Below are 24,310 nucleotides of genomic sequence, written 5' to 3' on the forward strand. Positions count from 1 at the left end.
GTTCAACCTTACCTTTGCACTCATGCCCAAACATGTAACCGAGTAATTTCCCCCCCTTTTAAAAGATAGCATATTTAAAGGAAATAGTCACTAAATGTAGCATCAGCTTGTTAGTGCCAGCAGGCAAGGGAGGAAGTGTTAGTTAATTCTGTATAGGCATCTTGGGATCCTACTCCCAAGAATGCAGCAGAGCTGAACTGAATCCTCAAGGCAATTTTGCTGCTTCGACTTTGGTAGCAGAAATGAACAACAACAACAACAGATACAACATGTGCTTCAGTAAATGAAAAATGATCACTATATGGCTATTTATTTAGTTATATCCAAATACTGCAGCCATTTCAAGATAGAGACAGAAGAATAGTTTGGATTTGATATCCCACTTTATCCCTGCCCTAAGGAGTCTCAAAGCGGCTAACATTCTCCTTTCCCTTCCTCCCCCACAACAAACACTCTGTGAGGTGAGTGAGGCCGAGAGACTTCAAAGAAGTGTGACTAGCCCAAGGTCACCCAGCAGCTGCATGTGGAGGAGCGGAGACACGAACCCGGTTCCCCAGATTACAAATCCACAGCTCTTAACCACTACACCACACTGGCTCTCACAAACTATCCATTTCCTGGTAAGATCCTGGCTGAATTCCTATATTATACAGTCATGCCTTGGGTTACAGCCGCTTCAGGTTGTGTCTTTTCGGGTTGCGCTCCCGGCTGAACTTGGAAGTATTTCCAGGTTTCGGTGCGCACACATGCACAGAAGTGCTAAATCATGCTTTGCACATGCGCAGAAGTGCCGAATCATGACCCACGCGTGCGCAGACGTGGGTTGTGAACACTGTGGGTGTGAGCGTGCCTTCTGCACAGATCACTTTCGCAACCCGAGCGTCCACTGTACATGGTGCCCTTCAATATGACTCCTTTAGTGCAGAACCTGGCTGCAATCATTCTAACTGAAGAGAATTCTAACTACCATTCCATTTTTATTGTTTGTTTGTTTGTTTGTTTGTTTGCCCTCATGTTTTAAAGGGTCACGTGCCTCTATCTGCAGTACATTCCCAGACCTATCAGAAAAGATTGTTTCCATTACAGAATGTGGGGGAAATGGAGGAATATTAAGTGGAGTAGGACCTGAGAGACCATGGTTAAAATCAGTCATAAAACATACTGTGTGTCTTTGGGATAGTCATTGTCTCCCAGACTGTCCTATCTGACACGGTTGCTGTGGGAATAACCTCTGTTTATTGGTTTCATTTAACAAAGTTTATATACCACTTGATTGTAATAAAGCCTCCACACGGCTAACAAGAAATATATAAATATTAATAAAATAAAAACAGTTTAAAACAATTGAGCTCTCTTTTTTTAAGTTTTAAGTTTTTAAGTCCTAAATTATGTGGCACCTGTAACATTGCCAGTTCCACAGACAAAAACAGTCAGATGGGCATAAAAGGGGTATACCAAGCCTACAAGTAAACTGCCTTCACAGTATAGTCCATGGGTAGGCAAACTAAGCCCCAGGGGCTGGATCCGGCCAAATCGCCTTCTAAATCTGGCCTGTGGATAGTCCAGGAATCAGCGTGTTTTTACATGAGTGGAATGTGTGCTTTTCTTTAAAATGCATCTCTGGGTTATTTGTGGGGCATAGGAATTCGTTCATATTTTTTTCCAAAATATAGTCCGGCCCCTCACAAGGTCTGAGGGACAGTGGACCGGCCCCCTGCTGAAAAGGTTTGCTGACCCCTGGACTATAGTACATGTGGAATGGCTATAAATGTATAAATTTAAATGTATAAATGAAAAGAGTGGAGATGCTAAAGAATTGTTGTGTTAATGTTCTGGTTGGTTGTAAATGTTATGCATATCTCTGTCATAATAGCCTATAATAATATAATATTATGCTTAGTAATTTCTGAATGTATAAATTTTATCACATTGCCACATGCCATCCCAATTTCAAAGTAGTGCAAGATTAATCTCCTCCCAGTCCTGCGCTGTGATGTGTGAAAATTTGCTCCGCACAAGTTTTATAATTTTGTAGAATGATCAAGTACAAAATGCCCCACAATGTCATGTTCTGTTCAGAACATTTGGGGAAAATGATACATTTTATGTTCTTCAACTTCCTTTTTCTAAGCAAATGTTTCCATCGAATATTTGTTAATATGGTTACATACATTGTTGTATAAATGTATCGTTTGTAAGTGAAATACACTGCCTTGAAAAGATGGTGAAATCAATGCATGATCACGATGAATGATATGAAAAATAAGGTTGAGGAATTATGGAATGATTTGTATCCCAAATTCAGGAACAGAACAAGCTGGGTCACACTTATTTCACTGGATCCATTTAGTTCAGTATTGTCAGCACTGACTGGCAGTAACCCTCTATGACTTCAGACATGGAATCATTCTCCCCCAGCCAGGAGATGCCAAGGGTAAAGGCAGGAACCTCCTGTATGGAAAGCAGATGGTCTACAAAAAGTTATGTTGCTGGGTTAAAAATGGCATTGCCAAACTTTAACATATAGAAGAGTATACAACACAATTTTTATAGAACAGTTTCCACAAAGCAGTCTTAATTTCTTTGTTTCTCATACTGTAAATAAATGGATTTAATGTGGGAGGAATTATGGTATAAATCACAGCAAAAACTATATCTAGATCAGAAGAAGAATCAGTGGGAGGCCTCGCGTAGGCAAAGGCACCAGTGAACATAAGCAAAGAGACAACAGTGAGGTGGGGAATGCAAGTGGAGAGGGCTTTTTTCTGACCATCTAAAGAAGGTATTCTGAGCACTGTAGAAAAGATCTGCATGTATGTTATGATGATGAAAACAAAGCATCCTACTGATATAATAAAGGCTATCACAAGAACCCGAACTTCAACTAAGTAAAAGTCAGAGCAAGAGATCTTCAGTAATTTTGAGATTTCACAGAAGAACTGATTGACAGAATTAGCACAGAAGGTATTGCCAAAGGTGCTCCCAGTATGTACCACGGCAGCAAGAAAGCCTGTGATCCACCCAATGGCTACCATCCTTATACACGCTCCTTTGTGCATAATTGTCTCATATTGCAGTGGTCTGCAAATAGCAACATAACGGTCATGTGCCATTATAGTTAGGAGAGCAAAATCTGATATTCCAAAGAAATGTAAAAAGAAAACCTGAGCAACACATCCAAAATAAGAAATTAACCTGTTGTTGTAAAGGGAAATAGCCATTGACTTGGGCACCATCACTGAAACTGTTCCAAGATCCATGATGGCCAAATTCATTAGAAAGAGATACATAGGGGTGTGAAGGTGGTGATCAAAGACAATCACAATGACAATTAGAAGATTCCCTATTATTGCCATCAAGTACAAGGTTAGGAACACAAAGAAGTGCAAGATCTGTAGTTCTCGAATATCTGAGAATCCCAGCAGCAGAAATGCAGGCATGGAGGTAAGATTGTGCATTATGGTCACTGCACTTATCCACATGTTACCTGTACAAGTAAGAGAAAATGAGCATTAGTGTACAATTATTGATTCATCAATTTAATTTCAACTGAGCTCCTTTGATCTAGAAATCAAGAAGAAGAAGAAGAAGAAGAAGAAGAAGAAGAAGAAGAAGAAGAAGAAGAAGAAGAAGAAGAAGAAGAAGAAGAGGAAGAAGAGGAAGAAGAGAGAAGAGGAGCAACAAACACTCTGTGAGGTGAGTGGGGCTGAGAGACTTCAAAGAAGTGTGACCAGGGCCGTCTCAAGCAGGTCAGGCGCCCTGGTGCCGAGGCGCAGAGATCGCTACCGCATGGCTTCCGCACGGCTTTGCCGCACAGTGCCCACCCTGCCGGCCCCGCCTAGAGCTGGGCCTGAGTGTGACTAGCCCAAGGTCACCCAGCAGCTGCAAGTGGAGGAGCGGAGACGCGAACCTGGTTCCCTAGATTACGAGTCTACAGCTCTTAACCACTACACCACACTGGCTCCACACAAATCCACCAAATATTCCTTTGCATAGTCAGCAATCTTGTGATGAGCTCTTTGTCCCCTCTGTTTTCTCATCAGATAATCCCTGTCCACTTGTGCTCCCTACACCTCTTGCAAATGTGGGCAAGGTGTGGTGAGTCTATGCTCCCTAAAATTCTTCCCCTGGCATCTATGTATTTGGTGAAGCACCAGAAAGGGGAGTTACATTTATATGTACATAGGAGCTCAACAATCTGTTGCTGGCCCCAATTATGCAGGGTGCCAGATAAGGTGGACAGACTAAAGACACACAATGTACACAATATATTTTGACTGGGTGGAAGTCCTAGTTTAATCTGGATTAAAAAAACAACAACTGGTGCAAACATTTCTCCAGCCAGCTAATTTCCACAAATCTGCCTATGCCCTGTGAGCAATATACTGTTGGGAGACTGAAGTTAATCTGAGACCACTTCTTCCCTGGGTGGGTAGGTGGAATAACAATTTGCAGTATTCTTAGATTTGTCATGTTTCCAGTTTAAATGTACAAAGATACTTTAGTGTTACCACCTTATCTTCCGAGTCTGATTCTGATACGTTCCACAGATATAGAAATGCCGGTTAATGTAACATGCTTTGTTTTTTTCCCCTTTTCAATTTATTAACCTCAATGTCTGAGAAATTGTTTAGGTCAAAATGCAGTGTAAGCAGTGCATTTTTCTTAAAAAAAATGTTTGGGTACTCTCATTTTCCTGCTCATATTGAAATACTGTCCCTCAATGAGGCCAAACTTAGATTCGCAAAATGTTTAGGGGTATGCGTACCCCCGACCCCCCCCAAAAGCATGGAGTGTAAGAGTAACATGCAGAAATATATAGGTGTGGTGATGAATAATGATGAGAAGAAATAAGGAGTTACAGTTTTCTCACCACAGGTACCGTTAAGTTCACAGCTTAAAAAAAAGCCCAACCACTTACCTATTCCTTTTAAAACAGTTTCAGCTTGGCTAAGTGAAGTTTTTCATTTCACTACTATAGGCCATGACTGGTCAGACATTCATTGAGACATCTGAGATGATTTCTTCTTCTTCTGGCACATGCCAGAATATTGTATAACAGATGTATTTATAAACCGGTTTTTAAAAGATGTGTGAGTTAGAAGGAACTTAATTGGATATGTGCTTTGGCGTGGCAAATTGCTCCCATGAGTCCAAAACAGTTTATCAGAACCAGAACTCCCCAATTATTGTTTTCTCTGTCTCTGTCACAAACATAAGCAACTAATATATGTTCACTGTCTTGCAGAGGATTCCAGATCGCACTGCGTTTACAGAAATTTTTTCCATTTTGCCCCTTGCAGACCTATGTGCACATTGGAACATGAATATGTGGAGTTATCTGCATATCTATGAATCAATCCATACATGGGTTCCACAACAGTACTTAGGAAGATGTCAGAGGACTGCCTTCTTTCTTTCCATGTTTTTTTAAAAAGTTTATTGGATTGCCTAGTAAATTACCCACCATACAGATAAAACTTATTGTTAGAAAAGTTGGGTGCCTCCCTCTCTATCTCTGCTGAGCGGTGGCAGGAGCCCATGCGATTCCAGGCATTCACTCAGGATCTGTGACCACTTATCCCTTAAAGTGGGAATAAATTAAATTCAAGACATGTTTTAAACAAAACTGGTATTTTATTTATACACACCCAATGACAGTTACAACCTAATGATCATTTCAGTAAAGTACAAGCTTGATGAGTTTAAGAACTTTACTTATGACTTTAACAGTGTTCCTAAATAAACTGATTTATCCTAGAATGGCTCTTTGTCCTACCATGTAATAAAACACATTCACCCCCCTTATATGATATAATATGTTATAATTGTTTTATGAAATAATCTGGTTTACCCTGCCTAGCAAACCCCTAGCTGGCCAGCTAATCTCCCATCCAAGCCTGGTTTTACTCTTTACCTTTCCACTCCCTCCTGATTGTCTGACACTTCACGTAGCTGTGATTGGCTCCTGGAGGGTACCCAGGAGGGTGATCAAAGGACTGTCCACTACACACAGCTTTTCCTGACCTCACTGAGAAAAGTTCAGTAAAATCATCTTCATCGTCATTATGAAGCTTCCAACCATGGGGTTCAACCTTTTATTTTTACAGTCTGATGCCCCCACACAAAGGGCCAACTGCGCAACTTTGAAGGCGATCTTTGATTCACCAATGTCACTTGGTGACATGGAATGTATTCTTCCAGCTTTGACTGATTCCTCAGCTCTGGCCATTTATGTATAGAGATAGCCTTTCATAGCAATCCATGTTCTGGTTACCTCTTGCTTGGATTGTTGCATTGAATTATACATAGAATTGAATAGTTGGAAGGACCCCCAATGGCCACATAGCCCAACTTCTTGCAAATCCCTGACAGGGAGCCATCCAACCTCGCCTCCAATGAAGAATAGTCCATCACCATCTCAGCCTCGGGAAAACAGACGACTAGCCTGTCGGCCCACACTGCAAAAGGGCAGGAGGATGAGTGCTGAATAAAGAAGAGGTAATAGTGCAGGGCAGAGCAAACTTAAATAGCCTGTCACCACCTCACCCCATTGGACAAAATCGCCCATCAGGCCATAACATTCTCCCCTAGGCAGATAGAACCTCTCCTCTTCTTCCAGGGGAGGAGGGGTGTGGCAAAGCCTCTCCTCTTCCCTGGAGGGAGGGGTAATGAGCGAGACTCACTTTCCCGCAGTTCACAGGGGGAGGCGCGGTTAGGCCCCCTGCATCATAGGGATCTCGGTCCCGCATCACGCCTTCAGCCAGCCAATTGGGCTGGCTGGGGGTGTGTGGTTTGCCACATTTAAGCGGCCACGGGACCGGCACTCAGCCTGTTTGCTTCCTGCACACATGGATCTCCCTCCCTCCCCCCCCTCTATTTTCATGCATTCATCACCTGACCTTGCTATGGACCTCAGTTGGTCTCTGAAGGGGCCTGGTAGGATTTTTTTCCACTTGGCAGATTAGTTTTTCTCCTACTTCATAGCAAATCATCACAACTTTATAAGATTTGGCAGTTAGGCATTGGAAAATGCATTGTGTGTTGGAGGGGAGGTTGTGGCCATCACCTACCCCTCCCCTTGAAGTGTATTCCGTTAAAGGAATCTGGTGGTTGTGGTTCCTGTCTGAAGCCCAGGTGGTGGCTAGGGCCATAGCACAACCATCTGATGACTCTAGGGGGAGCTTCCATTCATGTGCATCAACAAGCTCCCCCTATAGGTGGTTAACCCTTGTGAGACTCCCTGCATGGCAGGCAGGAGTCAGATATAGTTGGTTCGGATCCAGTGCCTATGCCTATGCCAATACCAATACTATTCACATTCTGTAACCAATAAAGTTGTGGCCATTTTTAGCCCATTAACCGAAATTACTGGTGTCCACATGTCTTATTTCATCAGGAAGCAGGAGGCAGGGCCTTGACTCGCAAATATGCCCCTTCCAAAAATGGTGGGAACAGCATTGTATGAATAGCAATACACTTTTTTTTGTTTAGGGTCATTTTATTTCTATGCATACCTGTAACCTTGGAATGAAAGCCAAGTGATAAGGAATCATTCTAGTCAACATGTTATTCCTCTTCTTTTCCATGATCATATGTTTCTCATGAATTCCCTCTGAGAAGATGGGTCTGGCACCATTTACATGTCAGGTTTGCTTGCAAAATTCATTCCTTCTTCTCCTGCTCATTATACCTTCACCATTCTCAGTTTAACAGCCTAGTTGAAAGATCTGCTACAATGAATTTAAAGAGCAGCAGTAATTCATGCAACCGTCCTCCACATTAATATTGTGGGAAGTGTGCATGGCTGGAATTTGCAGGTGAGCTATGAGACTTCACAATGCTGGAATAAGGCACTATGGGGAAAGCTTTACCAGGATCATTTTCAGCGGTACAAAAATGATGCTAATCAATAAATCATTGAAATATTATTGTTCTTAAAAGGGGGGAAATAAGGAAAAAAGATTCTATTTCTGCATTAGAAATTGGGATTGAATAATTTTAGGTTTTATGTAGTCAAAATACTCAAGATGCACAGGAAAGCAACAAACGACACTGAAGGAGAACAGAGAGAAATTCATTTATAAAAATGTTTGCTGAAAAGTGAACTGTGTATAGCACTATGTTAAAAAGTACATCCACATACATAAAAGCATGCAAACTTACTTTTAAATAATAACTCTGGAAAACGTTTTAAAGGAATGTCCAAGATCTAAGAGTTTCCACAAAGCAGCCTTGATTTCCTTGTTTCTCATACTGTAGATGAATGGATTCAATGTGGGAGGAATGATGGTATATATCACAGCAAAAGAGATATCTGTATAAGAAGAAGCATCACTGGGAGGCCTTGAATAGGCAAAGACTCCACTGAACAGAACCACAGAGACAACAGTGAGGTGGGGAAGGCAAGTGGAGAGGGCTTTTTTCTGACCATGAACTGAAGGGATTCTGAGCACTGTAGAAAAAATCTGAATGTATGTTATGATGATGAAAATGAAACAACCTAGTCCCATACTCCAGCTTAGTACCAGGAATCCAACTTCAACTAAGTAGTAATCAGAGCAGGAGAGCTTCAGTAATGTTGGGACTTCACAAAAGAACTGATTGACAGCATTAGAACAGAAAGTGTTTGCAAAGATGCTACCTGTATGTAACATGGCAAAAAGAAGGCTCGCAATCCACAGAATGGCTACCATCTGAATACAGGCTCCTTTGTGCATAATTGTCTCATAGTGGAGTGGGTTGCAAATAGCAACATTGCGGTCATGTGCCATTATTGTTAGGAGAAAAAAATCTGACGTTCCAAATAAGAAATAAAAGAAAACTTGAGCAACACACCCGGAGTAAGAAATTGACCTGCTGTTTAGGAGGGAAATAGCCATAGATTTGGGTACGACGACTGAAATTGTTCCAATGTCCATCATGGCTAAATTCATCAGAAAGAAGTACATGGGTGTGTGAAGGTGGTAATCAAGGACAAATGCAATGACAATGAGAAGATTTCCTATTATTGCCATCAAGTACAAGGCTAGGAACACAAAGAAGTGCAAGATCTGCAGTTCTCGAATGTCCGAGAATCCTAGCAGGAGAAATGCAGGCATGGAGGTAAGATTGTGCATTATGCTCACAGGATGCGTTCAGATGCTTGCTGTGCAAATAAGAAGGAAATCACTATTAATATACAAATGTTTGATTCATGGTTTAATTTAACCAAGATTCCTTTAATCTAGCAGTCACATATACCAGATAGGCAAATGTTATTATGGGCTCTTTGTTCCCTTGGTATTGTCACGAGAGTACTACTGTTCTTTCATTTTCCCTTTCCACTTTCATGTTTGTTGTAAGAAGCTGTCCCATCCGCACTTTAAGTGGTTAATGGGGATGGGGACAACTCAGCTTTCACCTCAGCCATCAAAATGTTTTGGATCAACCCTGGTTGGATGGGTTGCAATTGTAGCCTGATCTGGATTTGTGTCCCTCAAATACAACAGAAATAAACTGATCCAATAACATTTCTTCAGTCAATTAAGTCCCCAAAATAATTCATTACCAGAGTGTCTACTCCTGTGAGCAGGACTGAATGTAATGTGAGGTGACTTCTTACCTTTCTTTTTTCTTCTTCTGTTTGTCATGTTTCTTGGTCAGGTGTACTTCCACATCTTGGAATTCTAATCCTGGTGTTTTCCACAGATATAATAATGTCCCAGTTAATGCAACATGCTGTTTATTATTATACTTTCAATTCATTGACTTCACTGCGAGAAAAATTTCTAACGGAGAAATGTAGTGTAAGAGTAACAGTCAGAGAGGGTTGTAAGCTGAGAGAAAGGGATTGATGAGAAGAAAGAAAAAATAGTCATAGTTGTTCCCCCCCCCCCATCATGGGTAGTGTTAGATTCACAATTTAAAAAATAAAATAAAATTTACCTTGCTCCTTTGAAAGCAGTTGGGTTTCAGTGTGGGTAAATGAAGTATTTCATTTAGCTGCTGCACAAGCACTTTCCAGAATATTGTCTAGCAGTTTTATATCCAAACTGATTTTTCAAGCTCTCTGTGTAGAAAGGAAGTTAATTGTATATCTACTTTGGCATTTTGGCAAATTGCTCCCATGAGTCCAAAACAACTTATCAGACCCAGAACTCCCTCACCTCAATTATTACTTAATCTGTGTCACAAACATAAACAAATAACTAATATGGGCGCACTGAGAATGAGAGGAGCAGGGCAGGGGCGTAGCAAGGGGGGCGATGGGGGCGGTCCGCCCCGGGTGCCACCCTGGGGGGTGACACTCGGCGCACCCCTCCCCTGGCTTGCCCCTGGCTTCCGCCCACACAGGCGCAGTCCGTACAAGCTGCCACTGGCGCGTGGTAGTTTGCAGGGTGCCACGCGAGCAGCACCCCATTAAGGGCTGCCGCTCTTGCACAGTACCCCGTTACGGGCTGCCGTGTGCCATTGGTGGTCCGTACGGACTGCGTCTATGCGGTGCCCCGTGCAGACTGCACACGCGTGGAATGCCGCATGAGCACAGTCCGTACGGGGTGCCGCACAGGTGCCACACCCGGTACCAGCTGGGCTAGGAACTCCACTGGAGGAGGGTTCATTCCTGTGCGATACAAGGCATTCTCATGCAAGTGTCTTCCCTCCAGGGAATGTGTTTGCAAAGGAGCGTCCCACAGAAATGAATCCCAAATATCTCGCAAGCAGACCTCCTCATGACCAATTCCCTGAGTCCCATTGCCATGGAAACCACCCAGGCTTACATCCAGGCATAGTACACTCTCTACAGAAGGACTCTGCTAGCTGTGGCTCCCAGCGTGCTTTCAGTCATCATCTGACCGGCTGGCCACCTGCAGTAGAGCAATGTCTGTTGGTAGGACCAGGTGGTTCCCGTGTCAATTGTGCCTTGGAAATGGGCTGTGAGAAAGCTAGGGGTCAGAGTTTGGATTATGCAGGACATCTTTACAAGCAAAGGAGCACAATGACAAAGGAGCCCGCTGCTCCCCAGAGGGTCAATTGAAGTTGGATAATGGAAGATCCAGTCCTGCTTGGCTGTGCTTGGAATAAATGCACATTTAAGCTCCCGACCCCCCATACCTGTGGAACGTGCTCCCATCAGATGTCAAAGAGAAAAACAGCTACCAGATTTTTAGAAGAAATCTGAAGGCAGCCCTGTTTAGGGAGGCTTTTAATGTTTAATAGATTATTTTATTTTATTTTTCGGTTGGAAGCCGCCCAGAGTGGCTGGGGAAACCCAGTCAGATGGGTGGGGTAAAAATAATATATTATTATTATTATTATTATTATTATTATTATTATTATTATTATAATACAGGGTTTAAAATATATCTACTCTATGCATTCAGCATTTTGATTTATACTTGGAAAGTGTCTAAAAGCTATGTAGTGTATCCAAGTACCCAGAGAAGGACCGCACATAAGTCTTTAAAGTCAAACTACATAATTTAGTCTATTATGCCCTCATAAATTTTATGTTGCTGCAAGTCTAAGACACAGTTCATCTGAAGTTTGCAATTTTATATATACTTACTTTGGAGGCAATCTCTTTGAGGTCAGTAGGGTTGGCTTCCAATAAGACACGCACAGGATTGAACTGTGAGTGTATTTGATTGAAAGGTCCCCTAGCTGACTGCAATGTTGGTTGTTTTCTCCTTGCAAAATGCAGTGTTAATAATAATAAAGAGAAGTGTCTCTGCCTGTAAAGACAAAGCTGAAGTCACTAGGGTGTTCTATACCTGTAGATGTTTCCAGGACATTAAATCAGGCAGATAAGAATGCAGTCAAGACTTAAGCATGTGTGTGCGTGCGTGCGTGCGCCTTATGTGCCTGCAATTAAGTGCAGTGGTACCTCTGGGTAAGAACTTAACTTGTTCCGGAGGTCCGTTCTTAACCTGAAACTGTTCTTAACCTGAGGTACCACTTTAGCTAATTGGGGACTCCCGCTACCACCGTGCCACCGCCACACAATTTCTGTTCTCATCCTGAACCAAAGTTCTTAACCCCAAGTACTATTTCTGGGTTTGCAGAGTCTGTAACCTGAAGCGTCTGTAACCCGAGGTACCACTGTACATTCCTCCATAGTAGGTCCAGCAGGCTGTTCCGTGTGCTCCTTGAATCAAAACATGTTGTCATAGATCTGGCACTTCAGAGGGACATCTTGGGAAAGATCTTGAGATTCTATCTGATCTCATTAATGTCAAAAAATTCAGCAAAGGATGTGCTGATATTTTTAAACAATATGTTGCAATTACATTAACGCAAAAAACGTCTATAAGAGATTATGTCATAAATTTGTCAGTGCCCCTTGTTTAGAGATGGGGGGGGGAGTTTCTGGCTGGGATGGCTGGATCTATCCCTGCCCCCCCCCCGCACAACCCCCCCAACACCACACTGTACTATTATGATTGGAGTTGGGTTAAAGGAACTAAGGCTGTATTGATATGGGGGTTATTGAGGCAAAACAGGTATTGCCAGCTCCTGGCCCACCGTGAATAGCCCCCAGATAATATGTAGTGATGACACATAATGCTCTCTGCTCCATTGGTACAAGGAGAGGCATGTAAAGTACTGAAGTGGTGTCCAGACTCTTGATGTGGGCCCAGACAATGAAATGAAATCAAGGCAAGATGGAGTTGTTCTGGGCATGTGGTTCCTAAGTCTGGGAGTTGGAAAAACAATATGTCCTGTCTAGTGTTCCACTCTCCTTAAATGAGCAGGTTCATAACCAAGCTTCAACTGGTGCACAACTTATGCCAAGCTTCAACTGGTGCACAACTATTGTCCTTAATGGACAGGGATAGCTTGGCTACCATCACTCACACTCTGGTAACCTCCAATTGTGCTATTGTCCAAGAAATAAGAAATAAAATCCCACCATATTATGTAGAAACACTCTGGGTCCTCCATCCTCCTGGAGACCTGCAATTTATGTGATATTTGTCTTGTAACAGAGCATGGATTACTTCATATTAAAGATGTGTGCAGTGAATTCAGACAAATATCAAAGTCATCCTGAGCCAAAGTAGGGTGTCTTGAGGGAGGCAGCAGGATGGGTTCTGGACTTCCTCAAGTTGACATGGGATCTGTATGATGCTTCCCAAGTCAAAGCATGGCCTTCCTGCTGTTCCACACTGCAATTGCTGGCAGTCAGAAAGCTCCACAAACAGAAAGGAATGTGCCTTCCCGTTTCCTCAGCACCTCTTGTTAGAGCTATTAGAGTGGAATTCCCTGATCTGGATCTTGTGCAACATTAGAAGTGAATAAGCTCCACCGCAAGAATGAATTCCAAAAAGTTTTACTGCAACACTGTTTAAAACTAGTTACAAAATAAAACGTTACAAAATGCAAAGTAACACATTTCTCTAAACAAACTAGCAATAAGTTACAGTCTTCTTTAAAACCTTGACATTGTCCAAAAACCATTCTCGCTCTGGTCCCAGAGAAAAATCCTATCTCAGTTGTGCATTTTTCTAACCATAAATTTACTTCTCCATATATATTTTTTGCAGCAATTTGCTATTAAAAATAAACATCTCATGACATTTCATCAGCATTTTATTGTGCATACCTTCTAATAAATATGTTTTATGTGCAGTTTTTACTAATGTACACATTTTTCAAGCATTTTTGTGTTAGTTTCCCTAATATATCCATTTATTTACATAAATTCCCTGAATATATGGATTTTTCTAAACATTGGTTTATGGGCAAACTTCATAGGAAAATTCAGAGAACTGAATTTGTGGTTAAGTTCACATATTGAAAGTGTGAATTTGATACTTCAGATGAAATTGAGAGTTGAGGTGAAATTCTCACCCATTGCTATTGGTAGTAGCAAGGGACAAGGCCTACAACAGTGTTTAGAAAAGGAAACCAATCAATAAAGTTTAGACAATATTAGAATGCCATGTTGATTTCTGTATAGATTAGAACTCAGCTGATATTAGATCGAATGTAGCTGAGCTATGGATATGAAAAATAATGGATGAAAAAACTCAATGTAAGCTAGAGGATAGAAGTAATGTGTGCTCATCAATGGCTCCTCTTCATCCTGGAGAGAAGTGACTAGTGGGGTGCCACCGGGTTCTGTCTTGGGCCCAGTCTTATTCAACATCTTTATCAATGACTTGGATGATGGGCTTGAGGGCATCCTGAGCAAGTTTGCAGATGACACCAAATTGGGAGGGGTGGCATCCTGAGCAAGTTTGCAGATGACACCAAATTGGGAGGATCCTGTCCAGAGGACAGGATCACACTTCAAAATGACCTTAACAGATTAGACAACGGGGTCAAAGCAAACAAGATGAATTTTAACAGGGAGAAATGTAAAGTACTACACTTGGGCAAAAATAAAATAAAAAATGAAAGGCACAAATACAGGATGGGTGACACCTGGCTCGAGAGCAGTACATGTGAAAAGGATCTAGGAGTCTTGGTAGACCACAAACTTGACATGAGTCAACAGTGTGATGCAGCAGCTAAAAAAGGCAATGCAATTCTGGGCTGCATCAATAGGAGTATAGCATCTAGATCAAGGGAAGTAATAGAACCACTGTATTCCGCTCTGGTCAGACCTCACCTGGAATACTGTGTCCAGTTCTGGGCACCACAGTTCAAGAAGGATACTGACAAGCTGGAACGTGTCCAGAGGAGGGCAACCAAAATGGTCAAAGGCCTGGAAACAATGCCTTATGAAGAACGGCTTAGGGAGCTGGGTATGTTTAGCCTGGAGAAGAGAAGGTTAAGCGGTGATATGATAGCCATGTTCAAATATATAAAAGGATGTCATATAGAAGAGGGTGAAAGTTTGTTTTCTGCTGCTCCAGAGAAGTGGACACGGAGCAATGGATTCAAGCCACAAGAAAGCATATTTCGCCTAAACATTAGGAAGAACTTCCTGACAGTAAGAGCTGTTCAACAGTGGAATTTGCTGCCAAGGTGGAGTCTCCTTCTTTGGAGGACTTTAAGTGGAAGCTTGACAGCCACCTGTCAGGAATGCTTTGATGGTGTTTCCTGCTTGACAGGGGGTTGGACTGGATGGCCCTTGTGGTCTCTTCCAACTCTATGATTCTATGATTCTATGCTGGTTAATGAAATGTTTATGGCACTTTATTTATAGGAAACCATTCACATACAGAAGAGCACAGAATCCCATTTTCACAGAACAACTCAGGAGAAAACTTTAGAATATTTCCCAAAATTTAAGAGTTTCCTCAAAGCAGTTTTGATTTCTTTGTTTCTCATGCTGTAGATGAATGGATTCAGTGTGGCAGGAATTATGGAGTACATCACAGATACAACTATATCCAGATCAGATGAAGAATCACTAGGAGGCCTTCCATAGGCAAACACCCCACTTAAAAGAAAAAAAGAGACAACAGTGAGGTGAGGAAGGCAAGTGGAGAGGGCTTTTTTCTTTCCACGAACAGAGGGGGTTTTTAGCACTGTAGAAAAGATCTGCATATATGTTAAGATGATGAAAACAAAACAACCTAGTGCTATACCAGAGCTTAGCACAAGAAGCCCAACTTCAACCAGGTAGAAGTTAGAGCAGGAGAGCTTCAGTAGTGGTGGGATTTCACAGAAGAACTGATTAACAGCATTAGAACAGAAGGTATTCGCAAAGGTGCTCCCAGTATGTAACACAGCATATAAAATACAAATAGTCCACACAATCACTACCATACGAATACAGGCTGCTTTGTGCATTATTGTCTCATAGTAGAGTGGGTTGCAAATAGCAACATAGCGATCATAGGCCATTATAGTTAGGAGAGCAAAACTTGATGTTCCAAATAACATAAAAAAGAAAACTTGAGCAACACATCCAAAATAAGAAATAAACCTGCTGTTTAGGAAGGAAAGAGCTATTGATTTGGGTACAATGACGGAAATTGTTCCAATGTCCAGCATAGCCAAATTCAGTAGAAAGAAGTACATGGGTGTTTGAAGGTGGTGATCAAGGACAATTGCAACAACAATGAGGAGATTCCCTATGATTGCTATGATGTACAATGCTAGGAACACAAAGAAGTGCAAGATCTGCAGTTCTCGGATGTCTGAGAATCCCAGCAGCAGAAATGTAGACATAGAGGTAAGATTGTGCATTTTTTCCACTGGGAATATTCACATATTACCTATACCAGAATAAGAGAAGAAGAAATGTTGAGTAAGCAGTTTAATTTAAGCAGGACTCCTTCTGTGTAATAATCAAATGAAGCTGATATTTCTTTGCTGAAATATGTAATGAAGACATAGGATGATAGGCTGTCTGACGCCTCTGTATTGTCATGAGAGTATTCTTGTCCACTCATTGAGCCTCTATATCTGTTGCAAATGTGTTCAGGGCAAGGTCTGACTATATCAATAATCTCTTCGCCTGACATCTATGACATCTATGCATTCAGAGGGACATCAGAAAGAGAAGCCAGCATGCAGGAACATCCATTACATAGGAGTTCACCAACAAGCTATAGGTCCCAATGATTCAGGGTTCACAGTTAAACTACCAGACTATTTGCATACAATATAGCCTGCATATAATATAGCCTTCATTTGGGGTGTTTGGCTGGATGTGCAAAGGAATGTGAAATTTAATGCATCCTGAGAAGACAGGGTGGGTCAACTATTTTCATTGGTGATGCAGATACAGATACATTTCCTTCCCACAAACTGTGTGGACACATTTTCCCCAGTTCCTCTGCCCGCCCCAGAAAAGTCACCATAACAGCAGGTCCTTTTCACAGTTAGCAGCCCCCCCCCCCAATAAAGAAGGAACTGCTACTCAATATTCTGTCAGGTCCCGTTAGAAGATGGAGGACCCTCAGATGAATGCAGCACCACAGTATCATAGCCCCACATAAACATATCTGAAGACTAATACAGGGGCTCACTATATCACTGTACACACAATTATTAATAGCGTACAAGCCACCACCCAATTGTCGGAGGGCCTGCACTCCAGATTTGTGTAGTGTTTACTTCTAAGCCTTTTCATCTCCCAAAGAAATCCTGCAAGGCAGCAGAGGTTTAGGATTCGAGTTTTTATTCTTCTGAATGGGCTACCTTCCCAGGTTGACAAGCCCCACCTGCCCCACTTCCCTCTACAGCACCTGCAGAAACCACCTTCTTGACCATTGACCCCACCATTGGTCTTGTTTGCTCAATCCACCAGATTGAGATCCACTAAATTTTTGCATGCAGGCAAAGTCCTTAATTCACCAAGGGTTTGAGACCCATTGGCTACCCTCACCTGGTTTAGCTGGCCAGGCTAAGCTCTTCCCACTTTGTGGCCACTGTGACATGCTGACAGCTCCTAGGAGCCACACGCGAGAGCTGAGTGCAGGGTGGGGGCCAAAGGTTGACAAAGGAGCATGACATGTCCCTCACCAGAGATACTGCCCCTCCCCTAACACCTCATGCACCCCATTAGTATTTAGCTGCCTTAGTAGTTAAGAAATCATTATGGTACTGTCTTACCCAATGTTAGCCCCTTGGTGAGGAGGTGACTTGCTTGAAAATAAGAAAAATAGCTGCTAATTGGGAGAGTGAGCAAACACTATTGGAGGATAAACCAAGTGTGTGTCGTGTGACCTGCTTTGTGGTGCCTTAACTAGCCTTTGGTGTGGCATAAGATGCTGCCTCGTTCTTGGTCTTTAAGTCGGGAATTGAGTGGGGCAGGGAGTGCCGACTTATCTGTTGCTTCAGCCAGAAAAATGCCTTGGATCAGCCCCAATTGACTTGCTGGTCCTCCTGCTAGCCTACTCTGGATTTGTGTTCTGGTGCAGTCAGCTTATGCAAACAAATAATTTAACACATCAGTGTCTACTCAAGGGAGAAGTATAATGGTGGGAGGCTGAATTGGATGTAAGACCACTTTTTCCCTAACTGAAACAACAACAATTGCTTGCAATTTCATTATTTTTCTTTTGGACAGATTTCTCAGTTAGCTGTACAAAGATGCTTACATGTTACTTCCACATCTTGGAAGTCTCACTTTGATGTTTCCCACAGACATAGTTGTGCCCCCACCCCCAGTCAAGGCATAGTGCTTGTGTTATTCCACTCTAATGACATTGACTTCAGTGAATGGGAAATTTCAAAGGGAATGTGTTGCTGTGTAAGAGAGAAATGCGGATGGTGTGCCAAGGAATAAGGAGGGGGAAAGTGTCAGACTTTTATTAAATTTACTTTTTAAAAAATAAAAATAAAACTTACCTAGCCCCTTTAAGAGCAGTTGGCTCTCAATGTGCATAAATTGCATTTTGGTCATGCATCCTTTGGGTCATCTGAGAGTCTTCTTTTCACATTTGACTGAATATTGTGTAGCAGCTCCTTTCTAAACTGGTTTTTAAAGATGTGCATGTAGAAAGGAGGTTAATTGGATGTGCACTTGGTACTTTGACAAATTGCTCCCATGTGTCCAAACAATAACTTTCATAACAATAAGTTTCACCCTCATTATTGCTTCTTCTGATTTTGTCAGAAATGTAATCAAATAAATATTACAAGCACATTTTGTCTGAATTAGCAATGGCAGAGAATTTTGGTTCACTCTACATTTTGGAGGGAGCTTAAACATTTTGTCCCTCTGGGTCCCATGTGCAGAATGCAACAGAGATATGGAGATGAATCTGCTTTGCATATCTAAACATTTATGTATTGATAAGATGATGCAGAGTCTGTCTTATTTCTTTTAAAATGTTCAAAGCTGATAGTAAGGTGACTGTCATGTGGATAAAAAAGTCATATAAAATGCTTCCAGTGGCCACATGTCATAACAATAAGTTATAGATACATATGAATGTAGGCAGCCATCTTTCTTCAGGTAATGGTAAAGGGACCCCTGACCATTAGGTCCAGTCGTGACCAACTTTGGGTTTCCGCTGCTCATCTCGCGTTATTGGCTGAGGGAGCCAGCATACAGCTTCCGGGTCATGTGGCCAGCATGACAAAGCCACTTCTGGCGAAGCAGAGCAGCACACGGAAACACCGTTTACCTTCCCGCTGTAGCGGTACCTATTTATCTACTTGCACTGGCATGCTTTCAAACTGCTAGGTTGGCAGGAGCTGGGACCGAGCAACGGGAGCTCACTCCATCGCAGGGATTCGAACCAACGACCTTCTGATCGGCAAGCCCTAGGCTCTGTGGTTTAACCCACAATGCCACCCGCGATCCTTCAGGTAGAGACTAGCTATTATGATGTCCGTTTGCTTCCTTGGAACATTTTAAAAGCTGTGTAACTGTGAACTGCCCAGAGTGATGTCTCACAAGTCTGATCACATTTCATGGTGGGCAGCTTTGTAACCAGGCAGCTGGGTCACAAATGTGTGCCTGCTTAGGGGGCAGAGGGTTGCTGCCTCCACCCTGTGTCATGCCAGCCGTGTTGTCATCATTGGGGTTCTGCCCTTGTTGGGCAGTCCCAGCCAATCAGAACTCTGTGTGGGTGCGGCCACAGGTGATTTAACTGTGGCATGGCTGGCTGGCTGGCTGGCATCCTCACTTTCTCTCCATCGCTGGCCTAAGCCACTCACAATTGTAACCAATAAAGTTGTGTCCTATTTGAACCCATAAGCCAAAATACTTTGTTTCTGTGTGCTTTATTGTTCTCCTGGGAACTTTGTGGTTTAGGTGCCTTGGTACGCAATTCCATTATTTTGCTCTTGATGAAGAGTACTTGATGAAGAGTATGAGTAGTACTCAACTTTTTGAAAAGAGCCCTTCCGGCATCACCGGAGAGGGAGGTTGCAGGCGCCACGACCCTTTCACATGCCAGGGGGATGGTTGCCATCCCTCCGGCTATAGGCCGAGTCCCGGACGCGTCACCCCCGGCGCATCCAATCCGGACGCGTCGGGGGCGTGGCTTGCGTCCTTAAATGCAAGCGCACGGCCGGGGCTCAGTCTCTTTGTTCCTGCCACCAGCCGCTTTGGATCTTCTCCCGCCCACCCTCCCTTTAGGCAGGCTTCTCTGTTGACTTTGCTATGGACTTCAGTTGGTCGCCGTTGAGGGGCCTGGTAGGACTTTTTCCACCTGGCAAATTGGCTCTGGCCTTGTGGTTTTCGCCTACCTCGTAGCAACCCGTCACAACTTTGGTTTTGGCGGTTAGGCATTGGATTATCTCAGAAAGGTCTCAGGTGGGGGTGTTTGTTGCCATCACTTCCCCCAAAATGCCGGTGACCCCAGGGTGAGTTCCTAGTGGATCCGCATCACAGGTCTCACCCAACGGTGGTTAACCCTTCTCAGACTGCCAGCACAACGGGCTGGAGTCGGATATAGTCGGTTAAATCCAATGCCTAATGCCAATACCTCTCTACAATCCGTAATCAATAAAGCTGTGGCCTTTTCATGCCCATTAACCTTATGTCATTGTGTCCTGAGTTTTTATTTGGTCGGGGTTTCTCCACACAAAGCTCACCTGCTTCCCCTTGTACAGGAGACACAAATGTGCATCCAAACATTTGAATTCCACCACAAGATAAGTGACAAGTGTAGAACAATAAAATAAAGCAACTGACTGCAAAATATACATTGCCATACACTTAACACGTACAGCTCACAGAATATTGCCAACAGTAGCTATTTCTGAACTCAAATAACTTAAGTTGCTTAGCAATCCCACAGTGCCTCCTTCAGTTTGCAATGTATCAGTGATTTTAAGGAACAGAAGTTAATTTAAATTCTTAAAGAAGTTAGCTGGAGAGGGCATGCTTTCCCCCCTAAATAGCAAAAAGACAATATGCACTACAAAGGTAATTAGTAGTGCTGAGCTGAACCGGGAAAAATCAAACGCATTTGTCACAATGTAATTAGTTATAAACTGTGTGTGAATAAGGAGAATGCCTGATTCACAGTGAAAGCCACAGTAAAAACCAAATTACTGTATATTGATGAGACAATGTGTGGGAATAATGCAGCCACATCCCAAAGCCATGAAATGGTGCCTCCACGGTCCTCTCTCAAGAGGTATGTGGGCACCATGGCAACATCGGCTAGGTGTAACGAGTCGGATGTAGAGTCTGTACTTCTCCCCATACCACAAGATAGATGGTCCTAGGAGGCCAAGCCAGCCATGAGGAACATCTCACATACATCACAAGTTATCCATTCCTCAGGTCATGCCAGTCCTGGGGAACGTCTTCATCCATCTTTAGTTATTCATTCCCCAGGAGCTCAAACTTCCCATGGGAAACATGCATACTATGGAGAACAATAGGTCTGAGCATGAATGGGCATAAGTGTATTCTGCTGATATTATTGGATAATGCTAGATAGGTGTGCTGTAATGATTGGTTTATGACTATTGCATATGCATTTACTATACCTAATAAATATGTGGTCACGAGAGAGCTCGGGGCTCTCGTCCCACGGCTGGTTGATTCTATCAGTTGTCTGTCTTCCTTCACGAGAGCCTACCACTTGTAATAAGCCTCGGTGCTATACCCTTTGCTGCTACATCTGGCTGTTAGCAGCTGGCTGTTACTTTGTAACAAGCCTTGCTGCTACACTCCAAGCTGCTAGGACCCCTGGCTGATAACTTTCTATTTTGGAATTCTTGTGTTTTCTTATGTTGCAAGGAGCAATGCTCCAAGAGTGCTTATCCCCAAGTTCTACCTCTATAGATAATACTAAACACTGCAGACATCCCCAAAACACACACACACACACACACACACACACACACACACACACACACACACACACAAAATAACAATTGTACAGACAAAATTTATTCCTCTAGAAGAGAACATGAGGACTGAAATACTTAGATTTCTCTCTCCCCCCCCCTTTGCTTTCTCTTTTTCCTTGGTTTTATAATCTTCAAAGATTTCTGCTTCGATGGAGTCTCCAAATGAATACCAACATTCCTACCAACTCCCATATCACATCTTCTGAAGCCTGATAGCCCGGAGTTAAGATTCTGCTATTTAAATAACTGCTTAAAATCCTAAAACTCAGACAATTCTTTTTGTTTCCTCCAAACACACATACTGCAATGACCGCTTCCCCAACATAAAGGGGAGGCGCATTTTGCGCAGCCGCGTGCAGCCCCCCCCCCCCCCGGATCCCTGAGGCAGACCTGGAAGTTTGGAGGCTGGCACTGCCTACCTGAGGCTGGAGGCTGGAGTCACCGCCCACTCAGTCAGCCGACCAATCCAGCCGAGGGGAGGCGTGCCAGGGGGATCGGCCAGGTAGGATCAGGTAGGCTTACCTGCACACAAAGAAGAGGAGCCATTCTTCGGAAGCAGCCGACGGATTCAGAGCTTTCCCACCCTCCACTCCCTAACTTTATGCTTCCTTTATAGGTTATTTACTTCCACAGGCTTCTTGCTTTTCAGGTTTTTCTTCCACAGGCGTACACACACGCAGGCGCTGCTACGACCGGTCGCTGTTAAAGGGCTGGAAAGGACTTTCCCTGCATTGGCAGGTTTCGCCTTTCCCGTAGCAATTCGTCACAAGTTTGGTGGATGCAGGCCTTGGGCGGAATCCTTTAGTCATTTACATAAAGGGGAGGGGCGTGGGGGCAGTGACCCCCGCCCTATTGCGGCGGCGATAACAGGGTTCCCGTAAACGGGCCTCAAGGGGGGGGCATTTGGCGATGCCACTTGGCTGATTATTGCCCTCCCCTTCCAGCGGCGGCAATCGGGGGGGGCGGGCTATCTGCTTGAACATATGTTCTCCAGAGTTAGCCCAACCCCCACTCATGCTGGACAACCCTGAAGATAACCCCACCCCTGGCTGGAGGCTGAGAGGGATATATGCCCAATGCCTGTGCCAAGGTCTTCCTACATCTGAATTTTAATAAAGTTGTGGCCAATTTTAATCCCATAAATACGTTGTCCTGTGTCATTATTCCGCTCAGGGCTGCCCCGGGGACTGGGGGGGGGGGGACTCCGCCTGGCTGCGCAAAAGTGGCTACCTAGATAAGTGCTGTCAAATGAGGGAATCAACGTTTTCTCCATCTTTAAATCAGGTACAAGCAACAACAACAAAAAGATTTCATTTTCTTGTTATCCGTTCATGGCATCTGTGTGCATGGTATGAATTTAATGCCATTTTGTGAATAATATTATCTTGTGTGAAATGTTTTAGTTTTGTAGGGTTCATCCTTTTCAAACTGGAGTAACATATGTCTAAATGCCATTAACCTTATGTTTTTATGAGCAAAGAGTAGGGAGGGATACACTAGCGGTTTATAAAGTTTGTCTAACCACCTTAAAGCCATCCAAATTGGTGACCACCACCACATTTTGTGATTGCAAACTTCCATAGATTACTAACAATTTTCTGTGTGAAAGCTTTTTAGCTGTCCCGATTCTCCCACCATTCATTGGTTGGCCTCAAGATCTAGTATTATGAGGGAGGGAGAAGAATTCTCTTTTTTACCCCATTTCCTGACAAAAAAGCCACAGCAGTGTAACCTTTCCTTGAAGGGAATTTGCTCCTGCTCTCTGTTCATTTTGGTTGCCCCCCCCCCTCATCCCTTTCTGAACTCTACAATATACTTTTTGAAGTGTGGCAAACAGAACTGTACACACTATTCTAAATGTGGTTGCACTATAAATATTTAAAACAAAGAAAAATATCATTATGTGAGTAGTACTCATTGTGTCTCTGCCTGTAAAGACAAAGCTGAAGTCACTAGGGTGTTCTATACCTGTAGTTCTATACCTGTAGAATGTTGTCCATTTATCCAATTGGGAAACAACAATAAACACAACTTTGTGAGGCAGAAGGATAGCAGAGAAATTGATCTGCCTACAACAACTATTAGCTGTGTTGTAGAAGCGTTGCTTAAACTCAGCCCAGTACGCTTCCAAATATCAAGCCTTGTTTCTAAACGCCTAGAAACTTTTCCTCCTGAGTTCAGATAACAGTCTGTAGTAGCGGAAACTTTTATCTAGCTTTCTGTGCCTCTTCGTGCCTGTGAAAAATAACTGACGTCAACTCCTTGTTCATTAAAACAAAGAAGATTTATTAAGGCTACCTCCAGCCGGGGGAGTTCAGGTCCATCTCGACTGGAAACTGCGACACGAACGAACAGAACAGAAACAGAAACAGACAATGTCATATATTACAGAACACGACAGCAATCATACAGATACTTCCTGTATCCTGTTTACATGACACGTCACAGACCCCATGATCCAGGACGACTGCTGAGCTATTAACCCTCTCAGCTCACAGGTTCCAGGACATTAAAACAACAACAGGCAGATAAGAATGCAGTCAAGATGTGTGTGCGTGTGTGTGTGCGCGCGCGTGTGCATGCGTGCGTGCGCCTGCCTTATGTG

General features: G+C 43.1%; 3 protein-coding genes and 1 long non-coding RNA gene across 4 annotated transcripts; all 4 read right to left on the minus strand.

Moving 5' to 3' along the window:
* Positions 1-2,516: 2,516 nt before the first annotated feature.
* On the minus strand, positions 2,517-3,458 carry LOC118094710 (olfactory receptor 14A16-like). The gene has a single exon (XM_035135317.3). It carries the CDS (start codon positions 3,456-3,458, stop codon positions 2,517-2,519), a length of 942 nt encoding a protein of 313 aa, XP_034991208.3.
* Positions 3,459-6,897: 3,439 nt separating this feature from the next.
* LOC118095409 (olfactory receptor 14A16-like) lies at positions 6,898-9,917 on the minus strand. The gene is made up of 2 exons (XM_088654899.1): positions 9,605-9,917; positions 6,898-9,148 (listed from the first exon to the last, which is right to left on the minus strand). The coding sequence occupies exon 2, from the start codon at positions 9,117-9,119 to the stop codon at positions 8,169-8,171; it is 951 nt and encodes a 316-aa protein (XP_088511025.1). The 5' UTR covers positions 9,120-9,148; positions 9,605-9,917; the 3' UTR covers positions 6,898-8,168.
* A 3,780-nt stretch (positions 9,918-13,697) lies between these two features.
* LOC148683910 (olfactory receptor 14J1-like) lies at positions 13,698-16,141 on the minus strand. The gene has a single exon (XM_088654930.1). It carries the CDS (start codon positions 16,123-16,125, stop codon positions 15,187-15,189), a length of 939 nt encoding a protein of 312 aa, XP_088511056.1. The 5' UTR covers positions 16,126-16,141; the 3' UTR covers positions 13,698-15,186.
* Positions 16,142-17,736: 1,595 nt separating this feature from the next.
* LOC148683911 (uncharacterized) lies at positions 17,737-24,094 on the minus strand. The gene is made up of 3 exons (XR_015946605.1): positions 24,004-24,094; positions 22,125-22,227; positions 17,737-17,808 (listed from the first exon to the last, which is right to left on the minus strand). It is a non-coding gene; the product is annotated as an uncharacterized LOC148683911 (long non-coding RNA).
* Positions 24,095-24,310: the final 216 nt, after the last annotated feature.

Source organism: Zootoca vivipara, chromosome 12 (assembly GCF_965207765.1).
Source record: "Zootoca vivipara chromosome 12, rZooViv2.hap1.1, whole genome shotgun sequence".
Taxonomy (NCBI): Eukaryota; Metazoa; Chordata; class Lepidosauria; order Squamata; family Lacertidae; genus Zootoca; species Zootoca vivipara.

Coding starts and splice junctions, on each gene's coding strand:
- LOC118094710 (XM_035135317.3), bottom strand. CDS start 3,458: ATGCACAATCTTACCTCCATGCCTGCATTTCTGCTGCTGGGATTCTCA.
- LOC118095409 (XM_088654899.1), bottom strand. CDS start 9,119: ATGCACAATCTTACCTCCATGCCTGCATTTCTCCTGCTAGGATTCTCG.
- LOC148683910 (XM_088654930.1), bottom strand. CDS start 16,125: ATGCACAATCTTACCTCTATGTCTACATTTCTGCTGCTGGGATTCTCA.